The sequence below is a fragment of the Rosa chinensis genome, chromosome 1 (genome assembly GCF_002994745.2).
Source record: "Rosa chinensis cultivar Old Blush chromosome 1, RchiOBHm-V2, whole genome shotgun sequence".
Taxonomy (NCBI): Eukaryota; Viridiplantae; Streptophyta; class Magnoliopsida; order Rosales; family Rosaceae; genus Rosa; species Rosa chinensis.
In genome coordinates this window covers 35,270,488-35,293,439 of record NC_037088.1, presented here as the reverse complement: position 1 = coordinate 35,293,439, position 22,952 = coordinate 35,270,488, and the positions used below count along the sequence as shown (strand labels likewise).

Sequence of the window (22,952 nt, the reverse complement as noted above, 5' to 3'; positions counted from 1 at the left end):
TCACTGGTTATGGATTTGTTGCGTGGCTCCTAGAGAACTGAGAGAGAGAGAGAGAGCGAAACAGAGAGAGAGACCTGCGTTTTGGAGGAAGACCTCCATCCATCTGGGTTTGTTTTGAGATCGATCTGAATTATTTAGGGATTGCTGATAGGTTTTCCATTCGATCGACAGCACCTGGTACTCTTTCTTCAATCTTTGATCCTCCAAAATTTTAATTTGTTTTAGAATTGAAATCAATCTCTATTTGATGTTTGATTCTGGGTTCAATTATTTGGGATCGATCCTTCTTTTCTTTTGGGTTCAATTGATGTGATCGCTTTCCTTAAAAAGATTGTGGGAATTGATCATGGGCAATTGGGCAAATAACATGGCAGAGCTAATAGTTTTGTTGGTTTCATAGTTATCATGCTCTGAACCATTTTTAGCAGAGGATTCTGAGTAAGTGGGAGATATTCTTGCTAAAAATGGGTAGCAAAGCGGGAAAAAAAAAAATCGTGAAAAATTGTTGTTTAGTTTGTTCCCCATTAAATCATGGCAATAGAAATATTGAATTATTTTGTGTTCGTGATTGATCTGATTACTATTGTATTAAGCTGATTTTAACTATAAAGTTTTATCAAAGTGTTTGTTTATTGACTTTATGGTATCTACAACTTCAACTGTTGTTATTTTATGTTTGCAGATTTTGGAACCAGTTTGCAGTCAGATTCCTTGAATCTTTTGGATCCAGGTATAGGTTCTTTGAAAACTATGAGCCATCTATGAGTTCCTTTGTTTTATTTACATTTCTGCATTTGGAATTTATCCATGATCAATATTTTGTAACTGCTTATTATTAATTTAACATTCACACACTAAAAGATAGCTAGCTTATATCGTTGACGCTGCAATTGCTTAATGATGTATGAGCTACAATAGATCAATCAATTTTATCTACTTCGGTTAATACTGTTTGTATAGGTGCGGTTTGTGAAATATTTTCATCCCAATCTTGCATATGTGGTTGGTGAATGAAAGTTTGCAGATACACTGATGATATATAGTGAATTATACCTGATGAATGATCATTTTAAAATTTAGTGATGGCTTCAAGCATCGCAAAAACAAAAGGCAAAAGATATTTGCAAGTTGATCATACGGAAGATCATAATAATCAAAAACTAATCGTCTTCCAATGTTTTTTTCCGATTGATGTAAACTTTAGGCACTTAGTTTCTATGGATGTATATTTTAGTTCATAGATTGTTTTGAGTTCTTCAAATTTATACTCTCAATTTTTCAAGCAAAGTTTTAGATTATAAACGTTGACCATTTTGAAAACTTGGTGACAGTATACTAAAGCTCCTATCACTGTTTATAACTGTTCATAATGGTATGAAATGACGCTTTTGCCCCCCCCCTTTTTTTTTTTTTTTTTTTGTAATCACAGCCTTTCCATCCGACGATGGAAATTCCCAGAGCTTCTTTGCTCCACGAAGAGAAAGAGAGAGAGCGCAATTGCACGAAGAGAAGATATATCCGCCCTTAACCGAAGAATCTGGTTCTTCAAGTTGCTGGATACGACAGTGTCAAGGTCGGTTCTTGCTTAATCCGATTTCTTTATGGGTTGTTAATCATGCGATTGTTGGTTTAATAATTTTCATGTTCTTCTCTGGCAAGGATTGCGGTTGATTACCTGCATCCAGGATAGTGGTGTCAGAGAAATCAAGCCCAAGTGTAGTATAATCATGGTACAAAGCTCCACTGATTCTTGATTTTGTTTTCTGCGTTTTGGTTTTTCTTGCATTTGGGATTTTTGGTTGTAATGCTCTGTTTTCTGGTTTGATTATTTGCAATTGGTTATGAATTTGACTGTGTATTTAGTAAAATTTTTAATCATTTTCTTTTTGGGTTTTGTTTATTATGATTCCTAACTCTGTCTTCTGGTTTTGAATTTCTGGTTTTGCATTCTTGCATTCAGATTCGGGCTCCAATGCTCTGTTTTTAGCTTGATTCTTTACAATGGGTGGTTGGTTTTCAGTTTTAACTGTGTTGTTGAATTTTAGTGGTGTTGGTTTGTTTAGGGTTTAGGGTTGGCTATTTGGCATTTGTAGGGTTGCAGCTGCTAATGGCTTGGTTTGGTTGAATGCACTGAATAGTAAAGGGTAGAAATTTGTGAAATATGGTCTCCTATAATTGCATGAATTCAATATCAAAAATTGACTCCTGATATAAATTATGTATTCCCAAAGGCAACAATCAGATGACCAAAAATGGTTAGCAAGAATTCCATAAAAAAAGTTGACTGAAACAACTAGAAAATTATACTAATCAAAACTTCCTTAGTAATAAGAAAAAGAATGATTTAGATTCGTGTGTGTGTGTGTGTGTATATATATTTTGTTGTTATTCCATGTAAGTAGGTTGTTATTTGGAATATGTAGTGTATTTGGAATATGGAAACACTACAGACTGACAGCACACCGGAGGGTCACAGCCTGATAATTACTGATGTTTGATTTAGACCAAATTCCACTCAGTTTGCAACTTCTTCATTTGACACAACTGTGCAACTTTGGGATGCCGCTGAAGTAAATTCTATGCTTCCATTGCTTTCGAATGTAGTCAATTTTACCATGAAAGTTTTATGTTGCCCTTCATAGTTCTTCATTTCTTTTCACAAATGAAAATCTCGATTCTGATTGAAATATAGTGGTTCACCTTGGCTGAAAATTATTAATTTTCTTTGATTTCTGAGGTGTTTTGAGTTCATTATTGCTGCCAAATTATTGTTTACAGACATATACAGGACATACCTCGCATTTTCTGCTCATGTGACACGAACAATGAGATTCACTTTTGGAATATTAATCAGTATTCGTGCGTTCGTGTTTCTAAGGTTAAATTTTGGGATCTACTTTAATTCTTTGAAAGTTTCCAGTAATTCTGGTTTGTTTTTGTTCTAAATCTTAGTTATTTAATGATGCAGGGAAGTTCAGCACAGGTGAGGTTCCAGCCAAGAATTGGACAATTGACCGATGCTGAGAGTGATAGGCAGACACATTCACTGCAGGTATGATTAGCTGCTATTTATTTCACTAAATTCTTAACGGTTTCGTTGATCTGTTGACCTGCAAAAAATGTGTTATATTGTCATATGTTGTTACTAATCAGACAACACAATATTTTGAACTTAAACAGGGCACTCCACAGAATTGCACTCTCTTTGTTGGGATACAAATGTGGCTTCGGTCAGTCAAGAGTCTGTCAGTGTGTGGTCATTAGTCCTCTGGAAAGTGCATTCACGAGCTTAGTTCTATCTCCATGAAAATGTTTGGTGGAGTTATGTAGTTTTATAGTTGTCCTGCATTTAGTAAGTGCCATCAAGTAAATATTTGGTTCTTTTAGCTAGCAGATAGAATTCTCTAGCTATTTATTAAAACAAAATAGAGCATGGTACTCTCTCACATTTATACTGTTCTGATGAAAAATATGAAACTGGCGTATTAATCCTCGATCTTAGGTTGTTCCTGCTAATTTCTTTTAAGCTGTAATTAAATCAGTGCTATTCAAGCTTTCCCTTAATGTTTTTGTAGAAGTGCAATGCAAATTGGTATTTAAAATGTGTAGATGTACAGCCCCTTTTTATTCTGAAAGTTTTCCATTCTTTTGCAGGAAACTCTAGAAGCTGAGATGAAGATGCTCAGGAAGAAGCTGACCTTTAAATCCAATGCCTAACAGCCTAATGCTGATCCTCTTTCTGATATCTCTAGGTAGTTGTTCAAGTCTGTAGCACCTGTTGAGTTTAAGGATCTGTAGATTCTGCAGATTGCTGATAGAAGCAAGGAATGCTGTTATTAACATTACCAAAGAGGTCAATGTACCTAAGATGGGTCAACTTGCCTATGAAATTTGAAAGCTTATCAATTCTTAGGTTATGCAGATCTAACACACACAAGCACCTCGAGTTTGAAATGATTGTATTGTGATGATGCTTGATCCGGAAGTGGTAATGCTGATTTCAATTTCACATTGGTAGACTTATTGCCAAATCAATTATGTGGACTATTTAATTGTTCTTCTTTTTCTACAAACAGTGAACAACATTTCCCAAGAATAGAATCATTATATGCACCCTTAGTTCTGTGCCATACATTAGTTTTCTGCATGCCTTTTATTAGCATTATGGCTGGTCTCTTGATCTTGACAAGTGAATGCATTCAGCTTATTGTCTTGCTTCAAATGATTGAACGAGCTCATCAACAGGGTTACAGAGCCTTACATACAAGATTATTAACAACAAATCCCGCGGCATAGCGCGGGCGATTTTGCTAGTTGACTATATACTAAACGGCCTGCCGGCCTGCACTATTCATTTTACTGTTCATCTTGGGGGTGGAAAATGACGCTTTTGCCCTCTGTTTTCCCTCAACTTACGGCTCTGCCATTGTCCTATTATACATACATCTAACTGACGCTTTTGCCCTTATGTTTCTCCTTAGATCAAGAAGGATCGAGAGAGCCAGACAGGTCAAGAAGGATCGAGAGCGTGCAGGTGTGTTTCTTTGCTTTCGGGAGAGAGAGAGAGAGAGAGAGAGAGAGGAGTTATTCAGGATCGAGAGAGTGCAGGTTTGTTTCTAGAGAAAGCACAGTCGAAACACAGAGAGAGAGAGCGCGCGCGAAAGAGAGTGGTGATTCCGTTTTGCTGTGAGGAGGAAGAAGATCTGCGTCTTGGATAGGTCTGCCGTTTACCTTTTGGGTTGGTTCTTGATTGCTGTCTTTGGTTTATAGTTTTGATTGGTCTGTTTTTTCCCGTGGTTGGTTTTTAATTGAATTGGGTTTCGATTTTGTAGGGGTATTGTTCGGTTTTGCTGTGAGAAGGAGGAGGATCTGCGTTTTGGATAACTCTGTCGGGTACCTTTTGGGTTGGGTTTTTGATTTGTTACGTTGGTTTGTCATTTTGATTGGGTTTTTTTGCTGTGATTGGTTTTCAATTGACTTCAGTTTCGATTTTGTAGGGGTATTGTTTGTGCTTCAGTTTATTTCAGTGATTGATTGGAGGAGGTTCAAGGTGAGGCCTTTCTTTTTTCTCTTTTTTTGGGTAAATTGTGAAGAGTTTTTGTTCTAAATTCAGTATTGTCTGTCTACTTCTTCTATTTTCAATAAATGCTGAAGTAAATAAATGAAAAGAGGAGGAGGTTAGGGATAGCTGCCAGAGAACGAATGATTGTTATAGATATGGGTTTCGTTGGGGGAGTAAGGATTGGAGGTTTCGAAATGTGGGTTTTGAAGTACGATTCGAGTTGTCTGATTCGAAATTGAAAAACCCAATCAAAAATTCAATTGGTGGGTATTTGAAATTTGGATTGCGAATGCTCTGTTTTTTTTGTTCAGATTCATGGCAGCTAATTATTAGCTGTCAGAGATGAATTTTAGCCCTGGATAAAGGCTTGATAGAGCTTGGCTTTATTTTGATGAGAGCTCATAAAACCTTTTTTCGTTTGGGATTTTTTTGAAACAGAAGAAAAGAAAAGAAGAAGAACAAGAGGAAGAAGAAAAGGAAGAAGAAGAGGGAAATCGAGTAAATTGATCATCCCAGGTACTTTTTCTGTGAATTGTTGCCCAGTATATGTCAGTTAAAACAAGTTGCCAGCTTTTACTTATTTGAAATACTATTTACCATATCTGAAAGGCGCTTCTGACAGGCATAGTTAATCTCATGCATATCTGTAGGATAATTTTTTGCATAGTTAATCAACGATGCATAATTTTTGCATAGTTAATCAACGTAAGATAATTCTTCAGTTAATCTCATGCATAATTCTGTTGCATATCTGTAGGATAATTTTTTGTTATATCTCATGCATAGTTAATCTTCAGTTATTCCAATCATATGTAATTGCCTAATTCCAATCATATGTTGCATAACAAATTGGTTTGTTATGTTGCATATCTCAATCTGTATGTAGCTGTTTATGTACCATAAGATAATTCTATCCTACAGTTGTTGTAACATAAGTCGGAAAAGACGGTTTTTCCCTTTGAGATTTTTTTGTTTTTCTGTGTATCGATCTTTATCTTCTTCTGTCTTCTAGAGTCGTCTAATCTAAATTGAGAGAGTGGGTTGCTTTGTCTCTTTTCTACAGCTGTGATCTAAATTGGGAGTGTGATATGGATTTCTATAATCAGTGGATTGCTTCTTTTCTCTGCGGTCGTTTAAGGAGGATTGAGAGGTCGATTTTTTTGTTTTGATTTGTGAATTTGGATTTGGTTCATTCTTTTGTGCTTACGATCTTCTGTGATTTAGATTTTGTGATTGGCTTCTGGTGCAGGTTTTTGTTGCATCTTTTGCATTGGTTGGGTTATAGTTTGAAAAAGGGTGAGCGTATTTGTCAGTTTTTGATTATCTGTGGAGGAATTTTGGTTTGTGGTTTTGAATTGATTTGATTTGCAGAGGGAGCTAGATTCGTCAGTTTTGTTCTGCTGGGGAAGAAGACGAATTACTAATTCTGTTCTTTTCTTTTGTCGGTCTTGATCACATCTGGGTGCTTTTGATCTCATCTCAATCGCTCCAACTGCAGTTTATTTGGGTATGTACGTACAAAGGAAGAGCTCTTTCCATATAGCTTCTATATATTGTCTTCTTCTTTTTTCTCTCATTTCCTCCCTTTTTATTGTAGAGTTCACTTAAATTTTTATCATATGTTGCTTATGCATGCGTTTATATCGAATCATGATGTAGGTGGTTATGACAATTGACAAAGAAGACAAAGCGGCTAGAGCTTATGACTTAGCAGCATTGAAATATTGGGGCACCAGTCCCGCAACCACTACCAACTTCCCGATGAGTGCATATATGATATATTCTGGTGTGGTTTAATTATTGTTATTATGTTCACGCGATAATGAGATGTATATATCTCGTGGAGATCGAATATATAATTTGTATATGTATATAATATACCTGTAATACTATATCCAGATCAGTAGCTATGAGAACAAGATTGATGAAATGAAGCCCATGACAAGACAGGAGTATGTTCCATCTTTGAGGAGGTATGTATACTAATTCCATTCAAATTCCATAATTCTGATCATTGTAGAAGACAATGTGGTTCAATAATACTTTCTGCCCCTATACTTCTAGCCGGTACCTATAAGAGTAATACTGGCTGTAATTCTGTGCAGAAAGGAAACCCCTCATCATTCTTATAATTTGGACAATCATATGCATCAGTTCAAGGGAAGTAGCGCAAGGTAAACAACTCAACCTCATATGGTTTATTCAAAAAGAATCTGTCAGTATATTTTGTAGTCACTTTTAAGAGAACAAGATTTATCTCACAATTCCTTTTGCCAATTTGTGCAGCATCAGAACCAAAAAGGTGAAAGCTGAATGCCAACAGTTCAGGGAATATTGTAGGGCAGGAAATAGAGAATGGTACGTAATCACATAGATACGTATCTTCCAGTATAAAGAATCACAGCTGTGGCTTCATATATATTTTAAAGGAAACGTTAGCTAAATGCTTTTCAGATTCATTATCAGCTTCTCCTATATTTTTTTAATTTTTAATTTTTAATTTTTTTAATGTTAGTAGGTTATTGTTTGGAACAGCACACGAGAGGATCAGAGGATGATTGTTACTGATATTCGAATTAGAACAAATCTCCTGAACAGAAAATGAACAAGTATGATGGTAGAGTTCCTATGAGTTCAGATTCGATGAGTAAAATAGAGGCAGAACTTGAAGCTGAACTTGGGAGGTTGGGGCTAAACAAGAATACTTCTACTTTGGAGAGAAGATTAACTGATCTTGATGAGGTACAAAGTCTATGCTTATCGTTGCAATTTTAAGTTTAAGCAGCACAAATGTATCTTTTAGTAATTACACATCTGGCTCTTTACCTACTGCTGAATTAATAGTATATCATTTACTTCAATCTCCAAGATAAAACTGCACACTTAATAGTTTAATCCATGGCTTTGTGTAGATTTTCCATTTACATACCTGGCTCACACTTAATTTCACTATTTCCTTCCATTTTTGTTTGCAGGTGATGGTGTGAGTGTGTGACAGAGTAAAAGCAGGATCTCCTTCAATATATCTGACAGCTGTTAAGGTAAATGATCTATATCCTTATTTCCTCCATATGTATATATATCTCAATTATCTTGATCAATTACATTGTATTGTCTCTCTCTGTAGAGTGTCACTGATCAAATTTCAAAAAGAGAGATCGCAAAAGCTCTTTCTATATCCAATAATTACATAGAAATTGAAGATGGTAAAACTTTCCTGAACTTATGGCCTGTATGTGGAGAATAAACCAATGAATTTATAAACATTCCCCTGTTTAATTAATGACATATATGCATAAGATTTTTAGATACTCATCCTCTGATTGAATGACAAAATGTTGTCGTAGCATTCAATTGTACAGAAAATAGGAGTATAGTTTCAATCTAAGAAGCACTGATACGGGTACGAGTATCTGGATACGATACGATCGGATACGTGGATACGGCAAATCTGAAATATAGTTGGATACGGGTACGAGAAGGATACGTCAATTAAATAATATATATATATATATATATATATTTTATACTTATCTTCTTCCGAATCCTAACATCACTATGAGTGGCAACAACTAATATTTTTTAAAAAGGTATTAAAATATCCTTTATCCTTTTAGCATCAAACCCATAAAACCATCAGAACCATCAGATTGTCATCAAAAAAAAAAAACCAGAACCATCAGACCTTTCTAGTCGAATCGAAGCAATCAAACCCATATAACCAAAGCATCAGACCTTTCTGGTCGAATCAAAGAAATCAAACCCATAAATCCTTTCATCCTTATCCTTTTATCATCAAACCCATGAAAGCATCACACCCTTAAAACCAATCGAAGAACTTGTACCATCACAGAAGCAATCAAATTCATATGGGTAAGAAGAAGAGAGGGGAGAACGTAACGAAGCGAGCCTAATTGAAGCTCCAACCTCCAAGTTCCAGGTGAATCGAAGAAGAGGAGAAGAGAAGAACAAGTCTGATTGATCTGTAGTCTGTGACTTGCGAAGAAGATGAGAATAGAAGTGAATGACCAAGCGGCGTATCCGGTTTATTTACATACTACGTATCCAAACCGTATCCAATCTGGGTCCGCGTATCCAAGCCGTATCATACCCGTATCCCGGATCGATACGGGATACGAGGCCAAATTGCCGTATCCATGCATCATAGGTTTCAATGTATTTACTATAGTTTCTCAACGCAATCAAGTATAATTTATGATTTGGTCCTTGCATCTTTTCTATTTCTTTTAGTGTTGGAGCATCTTTTCTATCATGGATACTTTTAGCTGCTTTAGTAATTGTAGATACGCAATGACGTATTTATCTTAGTATCTTAATTCTCATTTCTAAAACCTAGCAATTTCCTTGATAGTGTGCTATGCTAACTAGAGAATCTGAGTTTAGATTCTCTAGTTTAGATCCTTGTTATTGAAAACGTAGAGTTCGATAGTTATTAAATATTGACTGAAACAAGACTTTAAACCAGTAGGAATAAGCAGTTGAGTATTGTGATGCCAGCAAGTTTGTGCAGATACCTAGGTAACACGTATCAGATGCCTAGATAGTAATTGAATAAACAATTGATTGAATATCTCATGCTTGTCCACATACAGAAGCAAGTATAAATATATAACGTGTGTGGCTTTTTGTAGTAAGTACACGTGGGCATTTATATTGCATGATGACTATCATGGATCTATCAGACAAAATAGAGGTACAACGAGAGTAGCTATTAGTTTTGAAGACTTAGCTCTGTGATCACTGGTCAGCTGCATTGAGCAGCGTCCTCGACTCTGATACGAAGATCCTGAATTCAGATTCTGATTCTATTGAAAATTGCAGTGGGTGAGAGTAGGATCGCTGTTCGAAGAAAACCATCAGAATGAGCCCACGCGACTCATCGGTGCCCGGACGAGGGTTCAAGCTGCCGAGATGGGTCATGTACCGAAGGAGCTGCGATGACGAGCTACGGGAATGGAAAATGTTTCCGGGTATCACTGCCTGAGTTGGTTGGGTTGAGTGCATGGGTGCACAAAGTAGAAATGTTTCGACGGCGGGACGGGTGCTTTTCTGAGGACTAGCTTGCCGGGAGAGCTCACCGGGAGGAAAGCAGTGAGGTGGTTTGATCAGTCACTGAGACTAGGAGCGAGAGTGACCTAGATGGGTTAGCGAGATCAAGATGGATCAAGGTACCGGGATTCCGAGATCGAGATGAGGCATGTGTCACAGAGACCGAGGGGAGGTCAGGATGGGTCACCGGTTGGTGAATTGAGTGCTGGGAGGAGCCACCGGGTTCGGTCCCTGCCGGGTGTCCCGGTTGCTGCCATGGTCATGGGTGATACCCGGTGGGTTTGAGAGTGAAGGTTGACCCTGTGGACGGATGAGTTGTGTCAGCGGGTCTAGTATAGTGATACCGCACGGGTTAGCAATCTCGATGGGTCGCCGGGATTTTGTTGTAACTCAGCTTGGGTCGAAGATGATGGTTGCCATCAGGAACTCAGGATACTGTTGAGGTGTTACCGGGTAGCGGAGACTCAAAATTGGATTATGTAGGTTGTTGCGATCGGTGCCGGATATTCGACATGTCCGGGAAAGGAAAGTATCACCGGGAGGTTGAGTTGTTCTGGGTGCAGATATAAATATCTAGGGTGCTCGTAGGAGGTGGGTCACCGGGATGCTTGTGTTGAGCACGGTGGTGGGAGTGGGAAAGGAGTTGACTCAAAATTGGACTATATAGAGGTGGTCCCGGACGAACTCCTAAGCGGGTAGTGATGTATAGTGTATCAACCTTAATTGAAAGATTACGTGATCATGCTCAATATTTATCTAGAAAGACTCAGGTGCTACGGGTCTACATGCAAGTACCCGCTGGCTCATGGTACCTGAAGGATCATGTAGCCGCTCGCTCGTGGTACCCGCTGGCTCATGTACCTGAAGGATCATGTAGCCGCTCGCTCGTGGTATCCGCTGGCTCGTGGTTTCCTGTGGCTTGTGGTACCAGGAGGATTCTGGTACTCGGAGGCTCGTGGTACCCTGAGGCTCGTGGTACCCGGAGGATCATGGTACAGGGTGTCTTGCACATACATGATTGGTGGTTCCCGTCCATGACCCTTGCTCAAGGTCGGAGTCTCGTACCCTAACTCCTAGGGACCCTCCTTCTAGCGCCAATGTTTCTGTGTGAAAATACGGAACGGGCACTAAATATGAATCATGATGGGGAGAGAGAGAGAGAGGGACACAAGCATGTATAGTGGTTCACCTTGCCCTTAAGGCAAGGCTACGTCTAGAGAGATTTCACTATGAGTGAGGCCAAGTAGCCTTCGTAATGATACAAGTGTGGGGATCATGGATCCCATTCCCTTCTAAGTAGGGGAGGACTCCCTTTTATACCTAAAGGAAGTCACATTCTATTCTACATTTCTGATGTGGGACAATAATACACATATTGCTTCTCTTGAAGCTTCTTGGAGATCATGGGAGGGTGGCCTCCCTACGAGGTACCGGCCGACCTCCACCATAGTGAGGTAGCTCGGGTGTCGGACTACAGGATGCATGTCGTAGGCGGGACTAACCATGTCGCTGGGCCCACCTAAGAGGTCGTTGCTTATGCTTGGCGGTATGTGGTATAAGTGATATCAATAAAAGGTAAATAGCACCAAAATTAAAACTTAAAATGCCTATGACACAAGCACAGTAATCAAAAGCATCCAGCATTAGAGATTCTCCCTGTTTTACATTTTAAAATATGATCTCTCAAACACACTTATCAAGTGCAGTATTTGTTTTCCTAAAAGTAGAACATACATCAGCAAGCTTAGAAGTTAAAAGTAATAGCTTTGTGGTAATATGAGAAAAGGAAAGACAATACACCGGTTAAATTATAAAGCAATGTCTTCTGAGCTCTTGGACCCAATCTGGCAAGCCTCTCCAGTTCTTCTATAGTTAGACTAACACAAAGATATTATTCTGAATCAAAAAAAACAAAAACAAAAATCATGTAATCAAGTCCCCCAGAGTAATAATCTGTAAAAAAGTCCCTTAGCAAACGAGTATTATCAATTCATTATCATCTATCAGTATCTACTCTCCTCTGAATCAGAAGACTAAATCATAAAAAAAAAGCTCTGATATTAATTAGATCTAATAAACAGAAACTCAAAAGGAGGCCAAATCTTTTGTGCTGACAAATGAAGCTATAACCCATTTTGAATTTGGTTGTAGCTCTAATTTTAACATTGCGACAGGTTATCCGGTTGCAATGATATACTATGCATTCTCCTTAAGTCTGTCAAAACTTCTCTTTCCCAAACCATATCCAATAGCCAACCGATACGAAGTCATACACCCACATGCATTCTCCAATTCTATATACAATGATCTAAAATGCAAAAGAATAGAGTCAAATATAAAGACCTATGCAAGAGTCAGAGTCAGGAGGAAAAATTGAAATGGATAATGGCATGCTCCAACAGACAAAAAAAAAAAGAACTACGTTAAGCATCAAATAGAATGGTCAGGATCGAAATGCTACAAAAGAAAGTTTATCAATTCCTACTTTTTGTCCTGAAACTGTATTACAGCTGGAAAGTGACTAAAACGCAAGACACAATCTCAGAGTCCTTTTTTGAGATGAAGACTCGGGATCCTTTCATATCATTAAGCAGGAATAAAATAGGTTATCATGGCGTGTATAGGTGTTGAGTCTGTGGGAAAGTGTATGCTTGGGAAAATATGCTTTGAGCTCACAAGTAAGATATCTGGATACGAGTAAGATCAACGCAATCATATATGATGAACACAAGTAGCAAAACATATTGAACACTGAAGCTAGGAAGATTAATATATATGGAATCAAACCTGTGGAGCAAAAACATAAGCTAGAGTTCCAAACACAGCAGCTCCACCTCTATTATCCATTTCAATTTTCCTATCTCTTGTACGAGATTTTGTTGCTTATTTTCATTGAATGGTCAGTCTTACTGATTTTTTTTTTTTTTTGTCATTTTACATTAGACTTTAGTCCTCATGCACACATTGAGTTCAGATTTCACCTGCTCTTTATGGATGGAAAACATTTGTGCTCCGACTAGCCCTTATGTTCTCCTTGAGTCTCAAATTACTGTCGCTTGTCTATAGTGCCCATTTTCTATAAAGAGATTATAGGTTTCCTCTTGGAGTTGTTCTTAGGACGAAACTTGACAAAAGCCTTTTCCAAATCCTAATACAAATGAAAAAGAAGAAAGTTAAGAGCTTCACAACAACTTTGTGGTCTGCATTAAAATCACAGAAAACAAATAAAAGGGAAAGTGAGGGGAAGAGAGGCAAGAAGAGTGAAAAAATGGACCTTTGCATATAATGTCTCGTCTAAATGTCTTTAGAATTCAAAACCAATCAGCCTTTACAAAATGAGATTAAATAAACAAATTGGATCACATCACTTTAATACACTAGCAAGTCTATCCCCTCTAAACTCCCCAGATTGCAAAACCAAATGAAGAACACAACTAAGTTTGGCCAGCGATATCAGAACTTGACGTCCAGCTTTCCAACGCCTAGGGAACCCAATAGAACTATTTCTCTTTTAAATTTGTACGCTATAAATCTATTTATGCCATCTGACAGTTAAGGACAAGTACCTAGAATACCCAGGAACTTCTGAAAACTTGATAACCCAAAGGAACATCTTGAAATACACCTTTGTTGGCTCAAACATTTAGGATGCCTAGCTAGTGTTTCACAAAGTAAGTTAGCTATGCCCTATAAACACTATTGAAATACACCTTTGACTTCATTGATTGTCAAATAGCTCAATCATGACGTGAAATCTGTTCAACAAGCCTCTCAATGATTGAAAGAGATACTTACAATCAAGTAATTCGTTGGAGGAGAAGATCGACGGAGTCGGAGTTGGGGGAAGAACACAATGACAGACGGAGTTCACTACATCCACAGGGTTCAACAAAACAAGATAAGGAAATAGTGATAATACTTTAACTATGAGATACACTTTTGGCTAACTTATAGATCTCTGCTTCACTGCAAGAAGTTCATAAATCCAGAACTCATATGATCATTTTAGTCTACTATTATGAGTTAGTTTCGTGTTTTGAATGCAGATGATAAAACTAATCGAAATGCAGCCAGAAAGATAACAATTCCATAATCACCACACGCAAAAGTGTTCTTTAATTTATGCAGATGCAAGTTTGAAACTACAAAGAAAAACCAAACAAAAGCTACAAATATGGAATCTCGTGCCCAAAAACAGAGACAACAGAGCCAACTTCTCCAAACACTTGCTCCCCAATTTTCTATCTCCCAACTGAAATCCTTGAGTAAGTGAATATCTCCCAATTTTCTATATTCGAGTTTTCACACTGCCTTCAGAACGTACTCCCCAATTTTCTGTGGAGTCAATATCTTTCATATCTATGTCTACCAAAAAAACCTAACCTGCCTATATAATTAAGCTATATCTTCTGCTTTTCTGTACACTAAGAAACATGGGAGCCCTGTACATTTTGTGGAATAGTTATAACCAATTCTGCCAAAGAGAAATTACACTTTTGGCTCATCTCTACGGAAAACAAAATCTTCAAGTTCATTGAAAGCAAAATAAACAACCAGCGGTTCAAATTTCAAGTTCGTTTAATTCTGTATCGTTTTCTGAGCAACCAAACAGGCACAAGAAAGCTTCGGATTACAATTTATATGGAATCGTACCTGAATCGCAATCAAAATTCAGTGCCAAAGCTTCGAATCCATTGCTAGTGACCAAAGCTCCCAGATTATCAAAATCTGCAACAGCTGATTGTGATTCTCCGGTTCTCGAATTGTCCTCAGATTCATACACTAAGCTTCTGAAATTCCAGAAATTAAAAAGAGAATGAAAACTCATAGATCATAGGATGAAGAAATCAGCGATGAGCGAAACAAACGACAGAGGTGTATTCAATCTAGATTTTAAATGATTTTATTTGACTTTTTAAAATCTGTGGATTCTCAGAATCTACGGATTGTTTTAATTCCATATGAATTTTAAAAGATTCTAATGTATTGTATTAGCAAGATTTGTTTGGATTCTATTAAGTGCATGGATTGTTTTAAATCTACAATCCACTAGAAAATATATATTTGTCTAACAATATAAAACATTTTAATTAACATGTTATACAAATAAAATGAGTATTCTCACCAAGCCAACCAACTGATAAGAGACACAAATATAGATATACATATATATATATAGAGAGAGCTTTTGTACCGCATAAGATCATTGTTAATCATCCACACAAGCAATAGAACATGTTTTTTTTTTTTTTTTTTTTTTTTTCCAGTTTGTGGAACTGATAGAGACTTTGCTTAATCAAACATTAACAAGTCTTGGTACACAAAACAAGCTTTTCAATTTTTATTTTTTCCTTTTGGTACACAAAAGGCAAGCATATGCATACTGCTTGACTGTGCTGAGACCCCATCGAAGCCTTCATGAGACTCCCAACAGCTGTCTTTATGCCATGCTACGGATGTGAAGATACCATTTGGAAGAAACTTTGACAATGAGCAGAACTTTTCCCTTGTAAACGTTATGATCCACATCATTCTCCTAGCATCCTGTACTAACATTCAAATGAATATATATATCCCAGAACTACAAAATTGAGATAAAAGAACATTAGTTTCTCGACTCAACCTAATTAACTTCCTACATAGATTCAACATAAACCAAGCGTTCTCTCACATTCTCATCCCGATTCTCTGAATATTTCCAATTTCAGGAACTCAATGGATCAAACACGTTGTCTATCATCAATTGTTTCCACATCCACTCCTAATCACCATCTGAGTCCTAAGCAGTAAAATTGAGCAACAAGCTTCAATCTTGTGCATAATTGATTGGTTCCAATATTTGCAGAATCTAAAAATTGATGATAAATTACCTTGGTTCGTAGAGAATAGAGAAAGTTTGAGGTCAGTTCATCTTCTACATTGAGGCCCTTTCATCTTCAGAATGAAGAAAGAGAGCAAAAAACAAAAGACGTCAAAATCTCACGTCTAGAGAGCGGATTTCTAATAGGGTTTGGTATTTATACCAAGCACCCTAGAATCCTACACAATCAAGCATCTAATAAAATCCTTGAAAATCTTCGGACTTTTGAATACCACCAGATTTGGAATGACTTTTTAAAATCTAAATTGAATACCATAAGATTTTAAAGGACTTTTTAAAATCTTAATTGAATATCACAAGATTTTAAATGACTTTTAAAATACAAAAAAATCCAATAGACTCTTAATTGAATACACCCCCCTAAAACCTTGCAAAGATTCAATCTAACGGAGTCAGAGTCATTGCCGAGGGAAGAACGCGATGGAGTCCAACTTTCGATTCGTTCACAATTTGGTATGCGAGTTATATATCAAACCTACTCTAAAAGTTTGCCGCTTGAAAATTCATTGCAAACAAAAAAAAAAAGACAAGGTCACTAACCCTAAAACGGCAACGTATTTGTTCAAATGTAATCATTCATGTAGCGGCCAGACCTAGCTTGGTCACTATTAATTATACATTTGGTCACTAATTTTGCGCCAACTGTTTTAGTGACCAGTGACTAATGTTGATCACTAATTCTATTAGGGAAAAATTCACCAACGGTGTCTGGACACTTAGAGGACTTTCATAATGATACCTGAACTTACAAAGTTATCAATGTGATACCTTGACTCATTTTTTCGTATCAACGTCGTACCTACGACCAATTTCCGTCACGAGACCGTTAAATTTTATACGTGCAATGAACGTGAGTCACTTAATGAAGACAAAATGATCGATTTACCCTCAATTTTTTTTTCTTTTCTTTTCTTTTCTTTCTTTCTTTATTTCTTTATTTCTTTATTTCTTTATTTCTTTATTTCTTTATTTCTTATTCTTCTTCTTCTTTTTTGGTTTATTCTTCCCCAGATTCAAATCACCACCGCTGCGTCTCAATCCAGAGAAGAAGAGGAACCAACCGACCGACACTCCTCGAGCAACGAACCCCAAGAGGGCCCCACAATGGACACGGGAGCGGCGGGAGTGGGTCTCGCCGCGTCGTCGTCGGCGGCGGAGGACCCGTCGTCTCAGAGGATCGCCGCTTGACGCTGTCCAGGCGTGGAGCTTCGGCGTGTCGCACCGATACCAGCACCTGCTCTACAAAACGACGCCGCACGTCCTCCACCGCTGGCTCGCAACCCTCGGCGTGGCCTTGGTCTACGTCCTCCGCGTCTACTTCGTCCAGGGATTCTACATCATGTCATACGGCTTGGGGATCTACCTTCTCAACTTGCTCATCGGCTTTCTCTCTCCTCAGGTCGACCCGGAGATCCACGACCTTTTCGACGGCCCCAGCCTCCCGACCCGCGGATTCGACGAGTTCCGCCCCTTCGTTCGACGCCTCCCCGAGTTTAAATTCTGGTAATTTCTAATTCTAATCGGAAAAAAGTTTTGAATTTTATGAACTTGTGGTTGAGGATTTGGTTTCTAGAGATGCACTGCATGTGTTCGATGAAATGCCGGTTAGAGGATTTGGTTTCGAGACGAATGCATTGAATTTAGGTTTGGATTTGTTTGTTTGTTTGGAAGGTACTCAATTACAAAGGCGTTTTGCATTGCTTTCGTGATGATTTTTTTTTTCTGAGTGAAGCTTTCGTGATGATTTGAATCTGGGGAAGAAGAAACCAAAAAAGAAGAAGAAGAAGAAATAAAGAAAGAAAGAAAGAAAAGAAAAAAAATTGAGGGTAAATCGGTCATTTTGTCTTCATTAAGTGACTCCCGTGCATTGCACGTGTAAAATTTAACGGTCCCGTGACGGAAATTGGTCGTAGGTACGACGTTGATACGAAAAAATGAGTTCAGGTATCACATTGATAACTTTGTAAGTTCATGTATCATTCTGAAAGTCCCCTAAGTGTCCAAACACCATTGGTGAATTTTTCCCAATTCTATTATATTAATGACCAATTACAAGTTGGTCACTAGGATTTGGTCACTAATGTCCAGATTTGTTGTAGTGCTGCCTCTCCTTCTTCCTCAGTACGTTATCTTCCACACAGGCCACAGCACTCATAAATTAAGTATCTGATTATCTCTTAGAATCATGAAATGTATCTGATTATCCTCGGGTTTGTATGGCACGTTATAATTAAAGCAGTTAAATGATATGCATACGACGAGTAAATCACCAGCATATATAGCACGTACACCAAATCAAAATAATCCATTAAATCATTAATATCCAATATAACAGAACAATTAACCGATCACCAACATGATTGAGAGCTTTGAACTACCCATGACGTCCTAGCGGCTTTATAAGAAAAACAAAGAGGCCGGTAGTAGTACTACAGCATATATGCGACACAGATCATTGAGCAGCTAATTACTGATTTAATTTGGTCTGAGTAGTGGCCGTGGTGGTTAGAGGTTGGAAGCCATGTCGAAGAGTTGCTTGCCAAACTTTGTTAATGTCAGACATGGTGTAACCGCACTCGTGCATATTCCAACCTTCCAAGGCATGCACTATTGCGGCAATGCGCCACGCACTCATCACCCTTCTTGGTAACCAGTTCTGAATGTCATGACATTATTTCATTTATTCAAATTTAGTTAGTTACTAATTAATCGGATCGAAAACAAAAATTAAGGGACAAACTGAGAAAGTAACTTAGATATAAGATTGTAGTAACTAAAATTAATTACCTCACAAGAGTAAATGTTCTCAAGTGACGTAGGAGTCTTCATGGCTGGAGTGCAGTGGTAGTTGCAGTCTGCGCGCAATTTTTTCGGTGGAATTTGGGAGAAGGGAACAAATATAGTTCCTTTCGGTGCATTCAACTGTTCTTCTTTACTCAGTCCATCTCCCACTAACCAGATCTGCAAATTAATGAAGATCCAATTGTCAAGTGTATATATAATAGTGACTTAGTTGATAATCATAATAGAAATAAGAAAATAAATTTCTAGCATTTACGTACCTTTGCAGAACAGCTCTTTGCAAGAACCAACTTACTCTCAGTAGCATTGAATGATTTGGTGAGCTTCAAATAATCAGACTGGTGTAGTGTAGCTACCTGAAATAAGCTAATTGATTAGAACACATTTAATACTAACAGAAAAAAAAAAAACATGTTTTATTTCAACAAAAGCGACCTTTGTGAGGTTACCTGGATTCCCCTCTGGCACAACGAAAATGCAAGGGCATAAGCAACCTTAGTGAGGTTGCCTCTAAGAAGAACTTGGGTTGTCCCTTTCGGAATGCTGTTGAGGATGACAGCCACAGCTAAGCTACTTCCATCCACAACCTTGATTTTCAGCTGTGGATTCCTGTGAACATAGAGGCCACCGTATCGATTGAGCTCCTCACTCTGCAATATGCAAATACAGAGATTAATTGGCGTGTCTTGCAAAACAAACCTAATACTATTCGGAATACGTTCGTTAGAATCCAATTTATTACAGTTTGGCATGAGCGGAACTAGGATTAGTGTCGAGGGGTTTACTGATTATGTTAGTAAACACCCCCACCCCCCCCCCCCCCCAAAACTATAAAATCTTAGTTCCGCGTCTACAATTCGAGTCCAATCCAGTGTGATCCAACGTTTCGTACTAGCAAAAAAAGACACATGATCGACTATACTAGGTACCGTGGTTGCAATGAATATGGTCGGCACCATTAATTGATTTAGGGACCATTAATGTCTGATCCATTATTCTTAACTAATTGAGATGTTGACTAATCAATAGCAGATGTTAGCTTAATTTATTATTCACAATCAGGATTAGTACAGATCGACTTGCCTGATTCAAGAGACCTAAACTTAAAACTTTGACACCCTTTTCCTCAGCTTCAAGTATAGCTTCCTCAATCAAGCCGTTGATAGCTTCGTTTTGCCATTCCAAGAAGTACTGCATTATATATAACAGATTAATACTGATTCCATATTAACTGAACTTTTGAATTAGATCTAATTATTGAAACAAAGCAGTTGTTACCTGCAAACTGTATTTCGGTATAGCCCAAGTTTGCAATTTAAGTTTCTCAAAGCGCTGCCTCTCAACCACAAAAGTTCGGCCGTAAATCCAAGTGAGCAGCATAGACCACAGTGTGACTGGCCACATCAACCATAAGAACCACGTTGAGGTGTGTGGCTTAGAGGCCAAGGAAGCAAACCCTATAGGTAGTTGATATATGGATTCAGGGGTTGTTAGATGGGTTAGATGCAACACATCGGGCGATTCTTCCTCTCTTTTGAGCGAAGATTCATACAGAGAATCAGTAGACTTGTCCATAGTGCCGTATATGTAGTCGTAGATGGGCATGAAGAGGGAGTAATTGGTTCGGAATTGTGTGTGGTGAAGAGAGTGAAACCTACAAATTAATTACCCTCGATCAAATTTAAGAATTTCAATTAATGACTAAACATCCAATATAATAAAACCCTAAAAAGATGAGTTATGGTTAAGTTTGTAAATAGAAATTTTTCTTTGGTAAAGCATAATCTATCCCTTAATTAGACTAAATCTAGACCATAAGTTCATGATCTAGAACATGGATTTATATATACTATGTTTCTTAAGTTGGAGAAGGTATATGCCAGCAGATAGCAACAGGGTTTGTCCCCCCATTTTTATCGAAATGCACATCCTATTTAAAGCCCCGCCCACCCATTTAATGTTCATCCAACAAATTCAAAGAAATGAAAGAACCTATGAATGAAGGTAGGTTCCTTATATGTCATTTCGTATTTAAATCTATACTTGTTAAAATCTTATAAAAAAATATCGACGGACTTTTTTGCTGTTAAACCTTGTATAAAACTGTAGGGGCCCATTAAGTTTTGGGGGTGTAAGTCTTAAATTTTTAGACCGCGATCGTGTGACTCTTCTCCCTTGTAGCTAGGTTTGAGTAACGCGTATATATCATGCCAGGAATAAAGTATTTCCCGAACATTCAATTTTGGATCTCCTTCCTAATTGACTTTTTCATTGAAAATGGAGCTATTTTTCGATAAAAGAGACCCCGTATATGATATTTAGAAACTTAGAAATTAGAGTAATTAGACTAAATAACTCAGACACCTTCCATGCATATATCACTTATTTGATTATTTCTAACTTAACTTATGAGTACAAAGAAATCATATAAATTAGAATATATAAGGGTTAAGAATACTTACGAGGGAGTGTACATGAGGTACTTAAGAGGAGGAAAAATAGAAAATATCCAGTTGGGAATGAGCTCGAAATTGCAGTGCCCCATGTTGTTCATTAAGTCAATATAAGTAACATAAATCAAATATGATCCGACTGAACCTGTCCCCGTAAACGCCATTGTCACCATTGGTATTGCGAAGAGGATGAAATATGCTATGTGTTCCGCAAAAGGGTGAATCACAGCTGCAATTTACACAATACACAATCGTGTTAATTTTCTCTTAGTATTAGTTTCCATTTTCATAATAGAATAATATGCCATTTTAAGTTTTAAGAGTAACCGTTTCAAATTAGAAACTAGCTTTGGATATTGTATTAATCAAATATCGGAGTTGGATATTTGTATTCAAGATTTCCACATTAATGAATATATTGTGTTTTTATCCAAAATTACGTTTCATCCCTGTGAAAATACAATAATATCACAAACGATGATGATGGACACATAACGTGTATTGATGTACAAAGATAATGCAGTCTATTCACGTAGTATTATTCTCAACTAGCTACATTTTATTTTATTATTTCTCTTACTTAATTTGCAGTGACATTGAATTAAAACTCTCACCAACCAGCAGAATCAAAAGATCAATTCACATAAATACAATACTTCTAAAAAAGGAAAGTTCAACAATTAGTTTCAAAGTTGAGTCCATGTGTGGAAGTCTTACAAGTAATAGGCTCGGTGACAATGGAGGAATGGTGGTGGGAATGGTAGCGAGAGTAGAGGAAATGGTGGTGAAGAGCTCTGTGAAACCAGTAGTAGAGAAACTCCACCGGACCGGTATGAATCAGAAACGTCATAACGAACCCATCTCCCCTCCACAATGGTAGGTTTTGAGCCCCAGGCAGGTGCCTGCTGCCTAGGTAGAACAATATTCCGTTGAATATTATCTGGTCATCCCTGAAATAATCAAAATTTAAATCCAAAAGAATCATCTTAATCTCTCTCCACATAAACCCTAGCTAAAACTGTGAAAGTATGAGAAAAAGGCGCGAAGTTACAGACCAGTTTCTTTCTCTGTCGACTTGTTCGAATTCGAGTCCCTTGTCGACGATCCGGCCTTTTCCTTTGGCGGTTCGATATCGGGAAAGAGAGATCCATAACTGGTTGTGGAGCATCCTCCACAGCATGAATGGAAGTATGAGAAAGTAAGACAGATCTCTATCAGGTCCTTGGTTAACCATGAACAAGTATGTGCCGTGAACCACCCAAGGAGCCAAAACCACGTACTGAAAAACAGAAGCAATAAGTCAATAATAATAACCCACATAGAATAGAATGTTTCTGCATATATGAAAATAGCAGGAGTAAATTAAGAATAAAACCTTGAAGCTTCCGAGACGCGTCCATGGCCAGTCTGTGAGAATGCCAGGAGTGGAAGCCATTGTTCTCAGTTCGCTACTAGCTAGCTAGCTCGCAAGTGATGATTTCAAGCTTTGGGGTTTGGAGGTGTTTTATATAATAAAGTTACTAGGTGCCTAATTGATTGGTATTCATTACAATAGAAATGCTAGCTATATTACGTACCACCTTTGAATGGTTATTTCTGTGAGGGTGACGCGGGGGAGCGTGTAAATGCAAAATCCATTTTTATAATTCCATTAGAGATATTTCTGTGTACAATCAATGGTCGA

General features: G+C 37.7%; 3 protein-coding genes and 1 long non-coding RNA gene across 5 annotated transcripts; 2 read left to right on the top strand and 2 right to left on the bottom strand.

Moving 5' to 3' along the window:
- The first annotated feature begins 11 nt into the window (after positions 1-11).
- On the top strand, positions 12-8,430 carry LOC112195597. Of its 2 annotated transcripts, XR_005802490.1 has the most exons (21): positions 12-177; positions 683-730; positions 1,430-1,730; positions 2,779-2,878; positions 2,969-3,052; positions 3,655-3,752; positions 4,482-4,738; positions 4,833-4,893; positions 4,998-5,050; positions 5,501-5,578; positions 6,126-6,212; positions 6,312-6,358; positions 6,434-6,569; positions 6,722-6,848; positions 6,962-7,035; positions 7,168-7,236; positions 7,349-7,420; positions 7,581-7,804; positions 8,038-8,103; positions 8,190-8,268; positions 8,410-8,430. It is a non-coding gene; the product is annotated as an uncharacterized LOC112195597 (long non-coding RNA). The 2 variants fall into 2 exon arrangements; XR_002934703.2 differs by lacking the exon at positions 8,410-8,430 and having other exon boundaries at positions 8,190-8,377.
- Positions 8,431-11,876: 3,446 nt separating this feature from the next.
- LOC112195713 lies at positions 11,877-14,960 on the bottom strand. The gene is made up of 3 exons (XM_040506207.1): positions 14,786-14,960; positions 13,928-14,002; positions 11,877-12,010 (listed from the first exon to the last, which is right to left on the bottom strand). The coding sequence occupies exons 1-3, from the start codon at positions 14,958-14,960 to the stop codon at positions 11,877-11,879; spliced, it is 384 nt and encodes a 127-aa protein (XP_040362141.1).
- Positions 14,961-14,985: 25 nt separating this feature from the next.
- Positions 14,986-18,153, top strand: LOC112165755 (protein RER1A). The gene is made up of 4 exons (XM_024302395.2): positions 14,986-15,009; positions 15,978-16,033; positions 17,025-17,516; positions 17,746-18,153. The coding sequence occupies exons 1-4, from the start codon at positions 14,986-14,988 to the stop codon at positions 17,804-17,806; spliced, it is 633 nt and encodes a 210-aa protein (XP_024158163.2). The 3' UTR covers positions 17,807-18,153.
- A 155-nt stretch (positions 18,154-18,308) lies between these two features.
- Positions 18,309-22,804, bottom strand: LOC112195581 (very-long-chain aldehyde decarbonylase CER1). The gene is made up of 10 exons (XM_024335905.2): positions 22,644-22,804; positions 22,324-22,547; positions 21,986-22,218; positions 21,278-21,497; positions 20,094-20,469; positions 19,899-20,006; positions 19,265-19,465; positions 19,076-19,171; positions 18,801-18,974; positions 18,309-18,669 (listed from the first exon to the last, which is right to left on the bottom strand). Exons 1-10 carry the CDS (start codon positions 22,701-22,703, stop codon positions 18,481-18,483), a joined length of 1,881 nt encoding a protein of 626 aa, XP_024191673.1. The 5' UTR covers positions 22,704-22,804; the 3' UTR covers positions 18,309-18,480.
- Positions 22,805-22,952: the final 148 nt, after the last annotated feature.

What these genes read in the sequence shown, in the direction of transcription:
- LOC112195713 (XM_040506207.1), bottom strand. Translation starts at nt 14,960, where the DNA reads ATGAGTTTTCATTCTCTTTTTAATTTCTGGAATTTCAGAAGCTTAGTG. An exon ending in GAATTTTGATTGCGATTCAG is followed by an intron (nt 14,003 to 14,785) that starts GTACGATTCCAT and finishes CTGTGGATGTAG; the next exon opens with TGAACTCCGTCTGTCATTGT. An exon ending in CTCCAACGAATTACTTGATT is followed by an intron (nt 12,011 to 13,927) that starts GTAAGTATCTCT and finishes ATCTTTGTGTTA; the next exon opens with GTCTAACTATAGAAGAACTG.
- LOC112195581 (XM_024335905.2), bottom strand. Translation starts at nt 22,703, where the DNA reads ATGGCTTCCACTCCTGGCATTCTCACAGACTGGCCATGGACGCGTCTC. An exon ending in CGCGTCTCGGAAGCTTCAAG is followed by an intron (nt 22,548 to 22,643) that starts GTTTTATTCTTA and finishes TCTGTTTTTCAG; the next exon opens with TACGTGGTTTTGGCTCCTTG. An exon ending in GTTTAGGTCTCTTGAATCAG is followed by an intron (nt 19,466 to 19,898) that starts GCAAGTCGATCT and finishes TGCATATTGCAG; the next exon opens with AGTGAGGAGCTCAATCGATA.
- LOC112165755 (XM_024302395.2), top strand. Translation starts at nt 14,986, where the DNA reads ATGAGCGAAACAAACGACAGAGGT. An exon ending in GAGAATAGAGAAAGTTTGAG is followed by an intron (nt 16,034 to 17,024) that starts GTCAGTTCATCT and finishes ATTCTTCCCCAG; the next exon opens with ATTCAAATCACCACCGCTGC. An exon ending in CTCCCCGAGTTTAAATTCTG is followed by an intron (nt 17,517 to 17,745) that starts GTAATTTCTAAT and finishes TTCTGAGTGAAG; the next exon opens with CTTTCGTGATGATTTGAATC.